This window comes from Trachypithecus francoisi, unplaced genomic scaffold, assembly GCF_009764315.1.
Source record: "Trachypithecus francoisi isolate TF-2019V2 unplaced genomic scaffold, Tfra_2.0 Lachesis_group9, whole genome shotgun sequence".
Lineage (NCBI taxonomy): Eukaryota > Metazoa > Chordata > Mammalia > Primates > Cercopithecidae > Trachypithecus > Trachypithecus francoisi.
The window spans coordinates 62,469,770-62,486,422 of record NW_022681474.1 but is presented as its reverse complement, the minus strand read 5'-3'; the positions used below and the strand labels follow the sequence as shown (position 1 = coordinate 62,486,422).

Below are 16,653 nucleotides of genomic sequence, written 5' to 3'. Positions count from 1 at the left end.
TATTGGTCTGTGAGTAGTAGAAATTAAGCTAGGCCAGTTTTGTTGTAAAAAGGGCCCCTTTAACTGGACACTTCTGTTGTCTTTGTTGTTGTTATTATTTTTCCTATTATTCTGGTTTCAGATGGAATAAAACCTTTCCTAAGAATTACCAAACAGCCAGTTGTAATGTCCTACCCAACTTTTCCCATTACCTAAATGTAGCATGGGTGCATGAATAAATACTGCCAGGCTCATTACTATTTTCTACAAGAACAAAACTTACCAAGTTATGAGTGAATATGATAAAAGAAACTTTACCAAATGAATATAAAACATTTGACACACAATTTAGGATTTAAACATTTCCATTCCTAACATCAAATTCTGTATTCCTCATCATGACAGGGTCCAATTTGAGTTGAGATTCTACTTTCGGAAAATGTTTTCTTAATCTTCTCTCCTTATCAGAATATTTTAAAAAAGAGAACTTTAAAAAATCTTGAAAGTTATTGGATGGTGGCATGTCACCAACTTCTTTAACTAGAACAGTGCTAATATAATAAAAGCCATCAGGTGTGGGATATTTTATGAAAATGTTTAATTCAACTGTTTCTTTGGAATGTAGTAGTCATAGTTTGGAATTTAAGTTACAGTTCAGTTCTATGTGGTTTTTATGCTACTCAGTGTCTGAGAATACAAATGTCATTTAAAGTTAAGGCTTCGCTGTTCATTTTGAAACAACAATTTACAAGTGTCATATTGTCATAGAAAATAATAATTTCTGTAAAAAAAATCTGCACAAAATCTTTTGATGGTACAAAACATGAAGCAATAATATACCAGTAAAATGAAAACATTTTACTACAGAAAGTTTTATAGATTTCCATAAAGAAAAAATATGTTATTTTACACCTTTAAAAATTACAAAACAATCTAAAACAATATAAACTGAACATTTTGTAACACTGCCTTTACAAATTAATAACTTTATAAACATATAATTTTTAAATATATTTATCAGTGCAAGATACTTTAAATTTTAAAGTTGCAGTATCATTTTTCCTTGGTTGAGGACAACTTTAAGTCTGTTGCCTTTAAAAGCAAAAAACAAGTCTTTCTTAGTGCTTTCCTTCTGGTAGGATTATATCAACTAAATGAATGCCTCTGGGGACAAAAAACTATTCTTCTTTCATGGTGATCAATACTTTCCTGGAAACAAAAGGCATTCTCAATCCAATTTAACTAAGATGAATGGACTGTCTCATCTATGATGCAAATGTGACTCCCAACAAATGTCTTTGAGTGAGACGTCTAGCAATGAGGGAAGGGAGGAAGATCTAAAAAATCTCATGTCCAACATGGCATGATAAAAATGCACCAAAAACCACCAAAGCTTCTTTGGGTTAATTCATAGGCTGCCTGGTAAGATATTTGCTTCCCTGTGCTGTTAGAGGCTTAGGTGTTGCCAGCCCTAAGGCAGGCTTATTTTTTGCGAGCCGCTGGAAATTTCTAGAAGAATTCATTTAAGTCTATTTTTTCAAGGCTGCTGTTATGAATTTTGTAAACCATTTGTTTTGACTTTATGTTTTCCCCCCTCTTATCTTAAAATACTTGACTCCCAGGCATCAGGATTTATAGTTTAATTCTTAAATTAACTGTTATTCCTTCCAATTCCCTTGTCTGACTCAGTAGCAAAACAGGAAGGTTCTCTTGGGTCATTTTTGCATATTTGGATAGAAAAATCTCATGCTTTTGGATATTTGGAAGATTTTATCCAGTTCTTCGTTTCAGTCTCACTTGAAAGCCAATTTGTATTATTTCTTTCCTCAACTTACCACTATTTCTACTAAATGCCAACATTTCTATCAGAGGTCATTTTGAACAGAATAGATAAGGAAAAAAGATACTGTCACTTTAACCAGTTAACAAGAAAACCAAAGTTAGACTTTGGAGGGCAAAGTTAGGAATTTCCCTTATTTATTTATTTTTAAACATAAAGTCTAGTAAAATCGTTTGCCATTCCCAGCAGGTTAAAGCTGCAAGTTTCTTTTCTGGACAACGGCAAATCCTCCAATTTTAAGAGAGGAAAAAAAGACAGAGAGGAGAGAGAAAGAGAAAAGAGTTTACATTTGAAAATACATTCCATATGAAAGAACAACAAGAGAGAATATTGCAGCTTTATACAAAAGGGTCAAGAGACATGAAATTGAACTACAGAAAAAGCAGAACAATTAAGCCACGTTGCCAAATCTTCAGAGCCCTTGCCTGCCCAGAGGGGCTGACGTCTCACATGAAAATAAACTTTCTTCTTAGTCAGTGGGCCACCAGGGTTTGATTAAAGAGTAGGGCTTTCACCAGCAAGAAAGAGAGTGGGTCGTTAATGTAACACAATGAACCAGTACAAACAAAAAGGCACTTGAGAGGACATAGACTAGCCAGTGCCAAGGATTTGTGTTTTTGTTGTTGCAGTTGTCAGCAGTACACCCAGTGGCCAGCCGTGTTCAGGGATGGCACCGTTTTCTGTATGGAGTTCACAAGCACGAGGTTTAGTACAACACTGGAAAAACAGCAAGAAAATCGGACAGTATTGCTTCTTAAACAGAGCTGATGCACTATACTGGTACTGAGGCTACAGTACTTTAAAAAGAAAACAGCCTAATCCTTCTTTGCCTATGCACGACGCGGGCAATTATACACAAGTACAACTTCAGGAGTCCACTGATATGCGGTGATTCTAGTATATTCTGGGCACTGGGTTTCAGGTAGCATGTCCATCCAAAGGGCCACATGGAATACGCTTGGTGCCAGCATCTTGGATTTTGCACAGTTTCCAAAAAGAATCCATAAGTTGGGGGGGGGGTGGGCAGGAGGGGTCGAAATGAATGATTATGTCAACCATACTTGGTCTCAACACCAGCATCTGATTATTCAAATGAAACCAACAGGAAAAAAGCTGACTGTACATGAGTCCGATGGTGAACACAGCTCCTTGTCCATGTCTGTCAGCCATACTCATTGAAGCTCCTGAGAAAAGCCTGGCTCAGTGGTCATCAACACACTTCCCAGCCTGTATAGTGAAAGATCAACAGCTCCCCAGCTCACTCCTGTCCTTCCACTTCCATCCTCTGACTGTCTTTTCATCTCTGTCTGCCTTCATGCCTCCGAATAAGTACTCTGTGCATTCAGTTTGTCTTTTTTCAACTTCACACCATCCACAAGTTCAAAGTTATAGTTCTCCAGGGCAGACAAGTTTCTTTCTGACATCCCATTATGCCAACAGGCACAGTACAGCACGACCCCACACACAGCCCCCAGGAGGACCCCCAGGGCACTCATGGCTATGATGGTGATGAGGATGGGGTCTAAGGTCTTCAACACATTGCCTGGCTTCCTGGAGATGTTCTTGTCACCTTCTTCTTCACCTTCGTATCCTGGTGTGCTCCCTATGGAAAATAACAATATTGTCTCCGTGAGCACTGCCAACGGACCAGATGAAAGCAGACAGAAAAACAGAAAGAAACGAAACAGGAGCAAATTGCACACCCCAGTTTTGCCTGTCATGTCTGACTCATTGTTGGGAATAGAAGTGTGGGAGGTTGTAGCGGGGAGTGGGAGATGGTAGTGGGGAGTGGGCGCTGGGGCTTCTGCCAGACTGCTTAGCACGTGGAAGCAACCGGTTCTGGATAAACTGGGAGGTTCCATGCTCATCTAATTCAGATTTCATGCTGTCCCATCTGTCCTAGGTTGTAATCTGTGTTTACAGTCCTTGGCTAGATATGTGGTCATTAAGTTTTGCAAAATGCTTAGTCACACATTAGTCTAGCAAGGGGATTTTACCATTCCCAGTGCATGTACCTAATCCCAAAACAGGCACGAGAAAAATCTTCATGGCTGCCCTTCTACGTGGTGCTGCTTCCAGGATCTGGCATGGTTTATGCATGTGTTTGTTCTCCCGTATGGGAAATCTTCAAGTCAAACAAATTTTGCCCAAAGTCTACAGTAGTTTCAGTAAAGAAGGAGTGATTTTTTTAGAACAAGAGAATGCTTGCTGCTGACATGTAAACAGATTGTGGCTCAAATCGAGAAAACCGTGTCTGTCATGCCGAATAGAAGACATTTACTAATAATCAGCATCTTTGCAGCCCTGGTAGTTTAACTGGAGACAGTTGCACTGCTCTGCAGCTCAGTCACTGGGGACTTGTTTTCTTTAGAGTGGAATGGGAGAAATTGTTAACATGGCAGCTCTGAGCCTAATTACCTGGTCCTAGAAACGGGATGAAAATGTTAACGCACAATGTGCCTGGGGTTTACTTAATGGTGTTCTGATCAACAAAGATTCCAATCAAAGAAAACGAAAAATATGAGATGCAAGTCCCTAATCAAGAGAAAACAAGCCTTGGGACATATTAATATTCTCTCCCTTGATGAAATATTGTTTTGAAACAACCTCTAATAAAGTTTATATCTCTGTGTGGACTTGGTAATGTGTTCATATTACTAACAGCATGGTGCCATATTTATTTGTCTCTATGAAGTCCATGACTGGCCATAGAGTAGGATCCCATTTCTAACGGCAACAGATGCTGACGTGCATTGATGATCAGGGTGTAGCAGTACCCACAGCAGCTGTCAGTGATGCTGGAGCAAGTGTCCAACAGCCCACAATGCTGGCTGGGAGATGTGGAAACTTCTGGGAATAGAGTTATACCAGGCAAGGCCTAACTCTGATCAAAGGTCTTGCATTTGATCACCAAGCAGCGTTCAACAAAAACACACATTCATAGTTCATCAGGCTAAAGTGTGAGCCTGCACCCAATTAGCTATGCTACTTAAGTTTCAGTCTCACTATCTGTAGAATGGGGATAAATACAACCCCTAGAGCTGCTGTGAGGATTAAATAAGGTAAGGTATGTAGGATGGGTACAGTGGCTCATGCCTGTAATCCCAGCACTTTGGGAGGCTGAGGTCAGGGAATCGCTTAAGCTAAGGAATTCGAGACCAGCCTGGGCAACATGGTCAAACTCCATCTTACAAAAGACACAAAAATAAGTTGGGCGTGGTGGTGTGGGCCTGTAGTCTGCTTGGAAGGTTGAGGTAGGAAAATTGCTTGAACCTGGCAGGTGGAGGCTGCAGTGAGCTGAGATCACACCACTGCACTCCAAGCCTGGGTGACAGAGACAGACTCTGTCTCAAGAAAAAAAGAAAAGAAAAGAAAAAGATCAGGTATATAAAGTGCTCAGAACATACTAGCTCTTCAATAAATCCTTCTTATCATCATCATCATCATCACAAAACCAAGGTTCCAGTAGAGGAAGATGGGAAAAGATGAATCAAACACAATGGATTATCTCAGAAACTGGGCTCTGGTCTCTTAAAGATCCTAGCTGGATATCAACTAGAAACAATAATTTTGGTTGGTTTCAAATAACTGTATGGAAATAGTCTTCACTAGTTTTCTGTCTTTGTAGTGATAAACTCAGTGTGTTTGAGCTGATTATCCTTTATGTTCCACCTCTAGACTGGGCAGGGAAGGGCCAGGGTGAGCACGTTTCCCATGCTCAACCAAGTGTGTACAAGCAGGAACCGTCACCGAGGCTCCCCAAGTCTTACGGGCAGCTCGGAAGTGGGTACTCTGTGGGCACAATCCGATCCACAGCACCAACCCAGGGCCATGGGCATAGATGTTTTTCATTTGAACTTTTTGATATTCCGGTGTATTAGAGTTCCACAAAGTTGCTTCATAAACACAATGAAAGCCATAGTAAAAAAATTTTTTTTAAATTGGTCAGCAAGACAAATTTACCTGTTTCATCAATTTTAATTTCTGGGTTCTTTTTATCCAGGTCTGCTGGTTCTGACAAGTCAAACAAAATTGAAAGAGATATTTGAACTGCCAACAAAATATAATGCACCAAACTACACAAACCTTTAGGTACATACACACAGAGACACACACACACACACACACACACGGCTCTACTGGGCTCCTTTTGGATTTTTTAGTTCAACCAGAACCCACCAAATAGATCAATAAATGACCAGGAAATTGGTGATGTGACGTCACAACACTGCCTTTAAGGTGCCATATCTAAATCCAGGCAGCACTGCTGCTAGCAGAGTCTGTTGTTTTAGGAGACAAGGGTGGGCTGGGTGTGCTGGCTCATGCCTATAATCCCAGTGCTTAGGGAGGCCAACGCAGGAGAACTTTAGGCTAGGAGTTTAGGACCAGCCTGGACAACATAATAAGACCTCTACAAAAATAAAAAAATTAGCTTCCCAGTTACTTAGGAGGCTGAGGTGGAAGGGGAGCTTGCGCCCAGGAGATGGAGTTTACAGTGAGCCATGATGGTGCCACTGCACTCCACCCTGTGTGATGGAAGCGAGACCCTGTCTCAAAAAAGCGAAAACAATAACAACAACAAATTTAAAAAAAAAAAAGAAGAGGGGGGAAGAGACATGGTTTTGGCATCTGAAATGTGGAAGAAAAATCTGGTGAACATAGGTTCTACTGAAGTAGATTTGTACATATGGCGACCATCCCATAGTTTGCAGAAAACTGCTTCCTAAATTTGGTGTGTGTTACTTTCGCTTCTCGAATAGGATGTCAATTCTTTGAGGGAAGAGACTGTGTCCTGTGTATTACAAAAATAGATAAATACATAAAATAGCTATCGAAGAAGTAAAGTTCCGGTATCCCTGTGGTACTAAGTACACAGCAGGAATTTTTGAGTGCTTTGTCCACTGCTATATTCCAGCATTTACAACAGTGTCTAGCACATCATAGGTGCTTTAATAGATATTTGTTGTATGTATGAATGAAAGATTAATAGTTGATAATCTCATAGCATCCACACCCAGATGTTCAAGGATGCATATTTGATGAATCATTGTACAATTTTCTTACACATATTTTTATTGGTAGCAATATAAACAAATAAAGTGGTTTAATGGAGCTCTAGTTGTGACTTTCCCACTACAATGCCTGGCAGCAACTACAGCTAAATGGACAAATTACAAGAAAAGAAAAAGTCCCATAGATATCTCAGCTGTGTCCTGTCCTTCCTTCCTTCCTTCCTTCCTTCCTTCCTTCCTTCCTTCTTTCTTTCTTGCTTTCTCTCTCTCTCTTTCTTTCTTTCTTTTTCTCCTTCTCTCCTTCCTTCCTTCCTTCCTTCCTTCCTTCCTTCCTTCCTTCCTTCCTTCCTTCCTTCTTTCCTTCCTTTTCTCTCCCTTTCTTTTTTAGAAATGGGGTCTTGCTCTGTTGCCTAGGCTGGAGTGCACTGGCATGATCTTGGCTCACTGCAACTTCTGCCTCCTGGGTTCAAGCAGTTCTCCTGCCTCAGCCTCCCAAGTAGCTGGGATTACTACAGGTGCGTGCCACCACGTCCAGCTAATTTTTGTATTTTTTTTTAGTAGAGATGGGGTTTTGCTATGTTGGCCAGGCTGGTCCTGAACTACTGGCCTCAAATGATCCTCCCACCTCGGCCTCCCAAAGTGTTGGGATGACAGGCGTGAACCACTGCTCCTGGCTCAGCCATGTACTTTCACTGGAGCATCCGCATGCTGCTTTGCATATGGTATGTGGTCAGAACTTGTTGAACTGAATTAAATTTCGTTTCTTTGTTTTAGTCTGTGGAGTTTGCTCTTACATCCCAAAACATCACCATCATCATTCTCACTTTGGAATGGAGAAGTGAAGATATCACAGACACTGTGTTACTACATGAAATACACATTTTATCAGCAGTGTAGATATGGATGTGGGTAATTTGTAAAGGAGTTGCAGCTAAACTATTAAGCCTTATCATTCTTGTGAAGATTTGCTAAGTAGGGTGGCGCTAAGCAGGTTCCCTTTAATAGTATGAAGAAGCAAGCCTTTATTCATTGCTCCTTTTTTTTTTGCCCAATTTCTTCAATGGATCCTATCAAATTATTGCCACTTTATGGATTATATATATTCAATATATTATATAATAAAAGCTTTGTAAGTTGCTGAAATGACCAAAACTCCCATTACAGCCAACAGGCCTCCTTTGTCTTAAATTTGCCCAATAGGCTTATCCCATTTTGTTATAATTAACATCGTATTATATAATGATGTATAACAACAGTTTCAATGTAGCAAATGGAGCTTAAGATTAATTACCATGCTATTACACTGTCATTAGTAATGCTATTTGTAATTATATATCAAGAACTAGGGAATATGAATTGGTTTTCTATGCCTTACATCCACCTAGTACAAGAACCATAAAGACCAACTCTGAAATACTAGGCCAAGTTTCTGAATTTCATTCAAGTCTTTTAAGCCATTTCAGCTATTTTAAAAGTCAGAAACATCTACTTATTTGTAATAAAGCAAAGAATTATGGCTTCTATGGTCCATTAACAATGTATTCTTAATTAAACTTGTCCTGATCAAAGTTTTTAGAGGCTTGCTGTTTTGTTTATACACTCAGATATTTGGAATTATCCAATGTCTGACTTTCCGTTGTTGGTCAAAATGTTTCGGTATGGCATATACAGCTTGTAAGCTGGGTCTTCTTAGCTATAATCTTTGGATTCTGCATTATTTGTGGAGTTTTGTAGGTATCAAGCAGACATTATGAAGGACCTAGGGTAGGTGACAGGACAGCCACAGGTAAATTGGGCTGATTTTATGCCCTGTTGCACCAGAATATGCATTTCCTATGACGTGCCGAGAGGTCACACGGAAATTCTAAGTAGAAATGGGCAAAACAAAGACCACCACTTTGGCAAGAGTCTTGCCCTGGGCAAGTACTCCATTGGTTTCTACAGCAGCTCATACTTACTTGCACAATCTTCTTGTGAAATGTGGTTATTAATACTAATGTCATCCACAGCAATCCCACCAAGGTTTCCTTTTCCGATTTCGCCCTCGAAAATCACCTAACAAAATAAGATCATTTTCACAGTATTGAAATGCTCATCTCATGTGGCAGAGTTTACAAATGCTTGTTCAGCTCCCACTATGACACATAAATTAAATTCATCAGATTCAGTGTAAGCACACACTTCACTCATCAATCCACATTAGCTGCCTGGTGATGGCATGCACCTTCTCCTCACACTCTCTTTTTATAATACAAACTTTAAAATGGGAGAAAGCAGCAAACAAAAGGAACGATACATTGTGAAAGCCCAGAAATAGATGACATGGAAGTCCTTTGTGTTCTTTCTCAGCAAATTGGTTCTATTCCTTCAATATAGGAGACTGTGAAATCTGCTATGAAGGTGGTTATCATTGCAGCAATATCTCAGGGTTGGGAAACACTGGAAATAATTTCAGAATAATTCTTGCATCTCATTTGCACAACCTCCAACATATCATCTCAGTATTCCTGCAGCCACTGCCCTCCCCAGCCTTGGGAAGAGGTCATACCTGATAAAGTTTCAGAGACTTGTGGAGCAAGACACGCCCTTCCTTCCAGTGGTCACCTTGGTGTCCAGTGACTGTCCAGACCACCTGATCGTACTCCTCTGGCTTCTGGTAGCGCAGTTTGACCCTGAGTATGCCGACGTGGGACCCAGACATGTGATACCAGAAGGTCATGCAGTGGGCAGAGTTCTGGGAATAAACCACAGGGCTCACCAGGCGAGCCACTTTGCCCTTCTGATTTTCATCAGCTTGGGAATAGATGAAGTTGCCATCTCCTGCAGTGACAAAGAACTGTGTTAGGGAGAGTGGCCAGGATTACCACACTTTTATCTCTCTTATTTCAAGTCTCACTAATCAAAAGCTTCCTGCGTTGAGTGCCAAGAACTCAAATATGTAGTGGAAAGGGAGAAGTGTGCATACTTGGGGACCTCATGGGCACCTGAGGCCCTGCTCTCAGCTCCTGCAAAATGGACATTTGATTAGCGGAAGGCTGAGTGGCACTAATTAGGATACTACTTAAAATGGAATACATTTTCATATGGACACAGGCTATGGCTCAAGCTGGCATTTGCACCATCACAAGCAAACTGAAAGCAAAGTCTGTGCATAGCCTGGACTGAAAACGCCTGGCTCTCTAGGAAGAAACCTTATTTATTTATTTATCTGTTATGTTTAGACACTCCTGTTGCCCAGGTTGGGATGCAGTGGTGCGATCGTAGCTCATTGCAGCCTCAAACTCCTTGGTTCAAGTGATCATCCTGTCTCAACATTCTGAGTAGCTATGATTATGGGCCCATGCCACCATGCTCAGCTAGTTCTTAAAAAGATTAATGTTTTTTTTTAAGTAGAGATAGAGTCTTTCTGTGTTTCCCAGGCTAGTCTCAAACTCCTGGCCTCAAGCAATCCTCCCACACTGGCCTCCCAAAATGCTGGGATTACAGGCATGATTCACCACGCTGGGCCTAAGAAACCCTGTTTTCATGCAACTTTAAGATCGCACAGCAGCATCCGTGTGAACACATGCATTAAATGAAATCATTGAGATGTATTTTTATTTATCATTTGAGCAGCAGGAATTCTGATTAATGAAACTTCTGTCACTATGACTCCTTGATAATCATAAATCTGTAGTTTTTCCTAATAATGCAGTAATCTTTTAAAAAAACTTTTTCAAGTTCAGATTATTTTTCCCGTAGTTTGTTTTCATGGTTTTTGAATTCCTTAAACACACCTGAGAACTTGCATCTCTCCTGTGAGCCCTGCTCCTATTTGATGTGGGCTTCTGGCTCAAGGAGAGGAAGGTTGCCTTGTTGAGGTTCATTAGAAAGTGCCATTTTGGCAACACAGACACTTGCTGAACTGCGAGGACTTTCTCTTGGCTTCGCTTTTAATGACACCCACTGGGAACATTTCCTCCTGCCACCACCTGGTCTAAACACACAACTCATGTTTCACTGCTGGCTTTGCAAATAGAAATCATCTTCTCTAATGCCTCACCTGATTAAGTGTGAATCTGCTGCTCGGGCCTCAGTGGGCAGCAGGAGGTTGTGTTTGTTGCCCAAGAGGCTTGTGTGTTTGCAAGGTGCTTTCTCACTGTGCACACGTGGGCACATACTCCTCTCTGCTCACCTGTGTCATCAGTGTCCAGGTGGATGTGGATGTGTTCACGGGGAGTTTCCTTTCCTTACCTGGCTGCTTATGTGAGAGCCCACCCTTCTTCAAACCAGTGGGTGGAATCGTAAGGGAAGGGTGTTCACAAGTGGCAACTCTAGCCACTCTAGTAGGTTTGAGACTGCAGGATGAATGTCCCTCTTGCTCTCCGACCTTGCAGGGTGTCCTCTGTGACTGAGCTGATCCATTCACGCTTAGGATTTGTTTTGCCCACTAATTTATCAAGATGTGATCACCTGTGTGTGGGATGGTGCCATTTCACTGTGACAAATCCACCAAGATGGGAAAAAAATACACCCATTGTGCCTCCGTCCCCCTAATCTTATGGAAAAAAGACTGAAATTGGCAATGCTGCTGCCATGTCTTAATCCCACTTATTGAGCTCACTGCTCAAAGTTTATTGAGGCCAGTCAGAGAATGGGTGTTAGAAAGAAGGAGGGAAGTGGACGTAGGTAGAGGGATGCTCTCCCATTGGACATCCTCACTCAACTGCACCATGATCACTTCCTACCCACAACCAGACAGCGAGTTCCTCAAGCACAGGGACCCCCTCCTTCATACCTGTATTTCCAGTGCCCAACACAGCATCTGCCAGGTAACAGGGCTTCTCAAATGATGCCTGTTCAGTGCACTGGGAGAGAAGCCAGATTTCAAGAATCCTCTGCCTAAGGAAGTTCTTATGGTCCCTGCCCTCTCACACTGTGGTCTTTAAATATGCTTGTGTGGCCGGGTGCGGTGGCCCACGCCTATAATCCCGGTACTTCGGGAGGCCGAGGTGGCTGGATCACCTGAGGTTAGGAGTTCGAGACGAGCCTGGCCAACATGACGAAACTATGTCTTTACCAAAAATGCAAAAATTAACCACGCATGCTGGTGGGCATCTGTAGTAGCTCCTACATAGCTGTAGTCCTAAGTAGCTGGGAGTACGGCTACTTGGGAGGCTGAGACAGGAGAATCGCTAGAACCTGGGAGGTGGAGGTTGCAGTGAGCCAAGATCACACCACTGCACTCCAGCCTAGGCAACAGAGGCCCTGTCTTAAATAAATAAATAAATAAATAAGTAAAATGTGCTCATGTTGCTCCTCTGCTTAGAATTCTTCAGGGGCTGCTCACTTCCTGCAGCCTATCCACACTTCTTCACAAAGAGGGAGCTTGCAGCCCCTCCAATGGACCTTTTATCCGCCCCATCCTGTTTTCCTCCTGGTCACTGCATCACCAACTTAAGGTGTGGTATAAAGAACCAGCAGTGTCCTGCCCAAAACACACACATACACACACTCACAATAAACACCCAATCCACAACCTTCTGCTCTACTCAGTGAAAACGGAAGGAATCCAATTTCATCAATTTCCTTGTCAATCTCATTAGGCAAGGAGGTAGCTCCCAAAGTCATGCATACTCTACTTCTACCTAACTACTTCCCATACAAAAACCTGTGCAAAGCATACCAAACACAAGCCAGTAAAATAAGCCTAGCTCAGCTGGTGTCTGGACAGGGCTGTTTTCCCTGACCCCTCTTCCATCATCTTTTACACGGTCCGTTGTCACTGGCCTCTGCCATTGGAAGTCCTCACTGAACTGCACTGTGGTCACTTCCCAACCATGATCAGACTGTGAGTTCCTCAAGTGTAGGGACGTCTTCCTTTACACGTGTATTTCCAGTGCCCAAGACAGCATCTGCCCTGTAACAGAGCTTCTCAAATACCACTTGTTCAGTGAACCAGGGAGAGATGCCAGACTTCAGGAATCCTCTGAAAGGAGGTACCTAGTTCCATTCTTAGAGGTCAAATGCAAAAAACCAAGCAAATGGGATGCCTGTCAATATATTCAAAATTAAGCAGCAGGATATTTTACCTAGCTAGTGTTCATTTTCTTTTTAAACAACCCAATCTCTGGTTTGCAAAGTTTCACCAAATAATATTGTAAAAAAGCACTCTCTAATGTCAGTCTACGCGCGGGAGCTTCGTGGAGGGCTCTTTTCATCTAGATCCTTTCCCTGTTAACAAGTAGTTCCTGCCTTTCAGATGTTGGGCTCACCCATCTCTCTGCACAAATGGTTGTGTTTCTAGAGCTGCAGGGGCTCTTTCTAGTCGGAGCTGACCTGGCACAACTGCCAAGTAAATCTGGGTGGCTGAGAGAACAAAAGAGTCCAACCTTTCTGAAGGAATCACACTTCTCAGCTGTTAATCTAAGACAAGCCCTCCTTCTCTGATACTCTAACACATAAAGCACTGATATTTTCCCTTTCAAGGGTTTTATCACAGTTCTGGGTCAGGAACTCTGTCTTCATTTTCTCAATTAGCACTTTACTTCTGCAAGCCTTTTAGCTTTTGTCTCTGGCTAACATAGCTTTTAACCTCCTTTGAATGTCAGATCCTACTGAGCCATTTTGCTTCACTTTGCATCAATTTTTCCACCATTACTGCCTTCATTTTGGCTAATTGCATTTAGTTAATTTGATGCCATTTATATGTACAGTGCCATTTACAGTCAAAGTATTTTAAGTTTTCTAAAACTGCCTGTCTTAAGATTCAATTGAAAGTGTCTCAGATTTGAAGGAGTCCAATTTTATCCAATTTCCTTGTCATTCTCATTAGGCAAGGAGGTAACTGTGGTAGAAGGAGGCCTATTCAACCTATTTAATGGTTATATTCACTGGGAGAAAAGTGAACCACAAAATGGGAAAGGCATGAAGTACCCTTGGCCCAGCCATCAGTCCACTGACTCACTCACCCAAAGAGCCAAGATGGGGAGAATGTAATGAGATTTCCTAGCATCAGTAAATGCCCCCGGGATTACCTTTTGGGAAGCCACTACCTGAGCAAGCAGTGCTCTGTAAGTATTTCCGAGTGGGTGCAGAAGTTCGTGGATTGGGTGTTTGCTGTGAGTGTGTGTTTGTGTGTGTGTGTGTGTGTGTGTGTTGGGCCAGACATGGCTGGTTATTTATTTCTTTATTTTTAATTTTTATTTTTTTCTGTTTAGAGACAGGTTCCAGTTCTGTCACCCAGGCTGGAGTGCAATGGTGCGATCATAGGTCACTGCAGCCTCGAACTCCTAGGCTCAAAGTCCTACAACAGACTCTGAGTAGTTGGGACTACAAGCGTGCACACTTATGCTTGGTTGATTTTTAAAAAGTTTTTATTTTGTAATGTCAGTGTCTTGCTGTGTTGCCCAGGCTGGTCTCTAACTCTCTAACTCAACTGATTCTCCTGCTCTGGCCCCGCAAAGTGCTGGGATTACAGGTGTGAGCCACCATGTCCTGCCTGCTGGTCCTTTATACTGTACCTCAAGTTGGGCAGTGAAATAACTAGGTGGGTAGCAGAATGGGGGCACATAAGAGAGTTCACTGGAGAAGCTGCCAGCTCTTTCTGCCTCCCAACCCATTCCTCCCCCACCAATTAATCTTAGGAAGAAAGTAAGGCAGGAGGTGGTGGGAGGGTTGTGAGCTAGGGCATGGTGAGGTTTCTACCTGCTCAAAGGAAATACACTAGACTTTAAATCTTTCCCCAGTGAGTAAGAATCCCAGGCCACTTTGCCCCACCTCCCCTTCAAGGGTGTGGAGAGAGCAAGCATTGTGAATTGTTTCTTTAGTTGTAAAATAAATGAGATGACATAAATATATGCCTGGACTTGTTTGAAAATAATTCAGAGTCAGGGATGACAGACATAAATTAAGTTTCCTATGATCTGATAATTGTTGAAGCAGGGTCATGCATATAGAGAATTCATTCTACTATTTCTTTTCCATTTGTGAATATGGTTGAAATTGCCCAAAATAAGAAGTTCAGAAAAAGTATAAGATAAGGCCAATTGCAGTGGTTCCCACCTATAATTCCAGCACTTTGGAAAGCTGAGGCGGGTGGATCATGAGGTCAGGAGTTCGAGACCAGCCTGGCCAACATGGTGAAACTGCGTCTCTACTAAAAATACAAAAAATTAGCCGGCTGTGGTGGTGTGTGCCTGTAATCCCAGGTACTCGGGAGGCTGAGGCAGGAGAATTGCGTGAACCCGGGAGGCGGAGGTTGCAGGGAGCGGAGATAGTGCCATTGCATTCCAGCCCAGACAACAGTGAGACTCCGTTTCAAAAAAAAAAAGAGTATAAGATGAATGCTAATGCATACATCCTTGCCCAATGGGCTGTTTTCAAGGAGGCCAATCAGTGGCCAACTTCAAGGGGCATTACTATGATTTGCCCTATGCTTCTTTCTACTAGGGAAAGAAACATTGTTAATTCCAGAAAATAAGGGCACGTGTGAATGCCTGTAGTATTTCCTACCCCCCTAAATTCACAGACATTAGAAGCCCTCCCAGTAACACAGCCTCAGAATCAAAGAGAATCTGCAAAGCCATGCAGCCGAAGTGATCTCTGTGCTACCTGTGTGATCCTGAATGGGTCCCGTCTTGCTGGTCAACACACTCCACTTGAGCTGCACGTGATTGTCATGTTCCCAGTGGCAGAAGGTCTTGTGAGAGCCCCAGCCAAATTCACAGTTAAAAGCATGTGTTGGAAACTCTTCAGTGGGTGGGAAGCAAAAATAAGAGACAAGCAGAGAAAGACACATTTGATCATTCAGGGTCACAAAGGCCCTTCATTCATTCATGAAAAGCACGATTTATACAACTTTATGTCTGTTTGAAAATTCTGGGAAAGCCAGGATTACCAAGAAACCAAAAGATGCAAGGAGATGTCAAAATGTTTGCAAAATCACATTGAGAAATTTCTTTAAAAATCCAGCTTTAAAAGGATTATGGACTGCCTGTCAAATTGGGTTTACATAAAATTTCCAGGAAGGCTATTTTCTGAAGCACGTATATTACATTTGCAACACTCTCCCCATTTCCACGGTATTTAATATGAAAGCCATTCTGTTCTTGAGGATAAATCATATAAGTTGATACCCACCAATGAAAAGAATCTTAATTAGAGATTGACCCATGAAGCCTCAGAAGTGGAAAGTAACTTGGCGAAATGCCTCACCCGGGAGGTTTTCTCTATTTCCACCTCACCAGTTCATGCTTCAGGTCTTTAATGTCAGGGTTAGAATCTCTTAAGCATTTTAAGATTTTTTTTTTCTTCCATGCTTTCTATAAAGTCGATTAATTTAAGTATAAATTTATGCTTTTTTAATTTCTAAATTTACATATAAATTGTTCACCTGGCTTAAAACCTCAATGCAAGGTCATCTAAATCCAAAGCCCATTTCAGTAGCTACCCGTTTTTTACTTTACTTTACTTTTTTTTTTTTTTTAATGTTCAAAAGGCTTCCTTAGGAATCTGAAAAGACAGCGTGAATGAATTCACGGGAACGACTTGCCTTGTGTGTGCCCTACAAGGTGCTGTTGGACTATGGTGTTTTTAAAACCCACAGCCTGACTTTTTACGCAGACTCTTTTTGAAAGGAGCTGAACTTTAAAGTATGGGAAAAATGAAATCATCGCTACTTATCCCAAGTACGACTGTTGTTTTCGTAAACATAAGCTAACAATAAAAAAATTCTAAAGATGAAATTCTCAGGTTTCTGCCCCCTCCTTTCATCTTCCCTATAAAGAACGAAGCCCACAGACACAGCTGCTTTCCCCGGTGACGAAGGGCCTCTAGGCTTGT

The 16,653-nt window shown here is 41.8% G+C and overlaps 1 protein-coding gene across 6 annotated transcripts in view; it reads right to left on the bottom strand.

Moving 5' to 3' along the window:
- Window positions 1–555: 555 nt before the first annotated feature.
- NRP1 (neuropilin 1) overlaps window positions 556–16,653 on the bottom strand; it is a 157,785-nt gene continuing 141,687 nt past the window's right edge. For 2 of the 6 annotated variants that reach the window (XM_033208422.1, XM_033208424.1), the window contains exons 13-17: window positions 15,424–15,561; window positions 9,380–9,654; window positions 8,790–8,886; window positions 5,783–5,833; window positions 556–3,422 (exon numbers count right to left, since the gene is read on the bottom strand). In XM_033208422.1, coding sequence (XP_033064313.1) covers window positions 3,133–3,422; window positions 5,783–5,833; window positions 8,790–8,886; window positions 9,380–9,654; window positions 15,424–15,561 — 851 coding nt within the window. In that variant the 3' untranslated portion in view covers window positions 556–3,132. The remainder of the gene's footprint in view (window positions 3,423–5,782; window positions 5,834–8,789; window positions 8,887–9,379; window positions 9,655–15,423; window positions 15,562–16,653) is intronic. The other 4 variants (XM_033208425.1, XM_033208423.1, XM_033208426.1 and 1 more) reach the window with 4 other exon arrangements.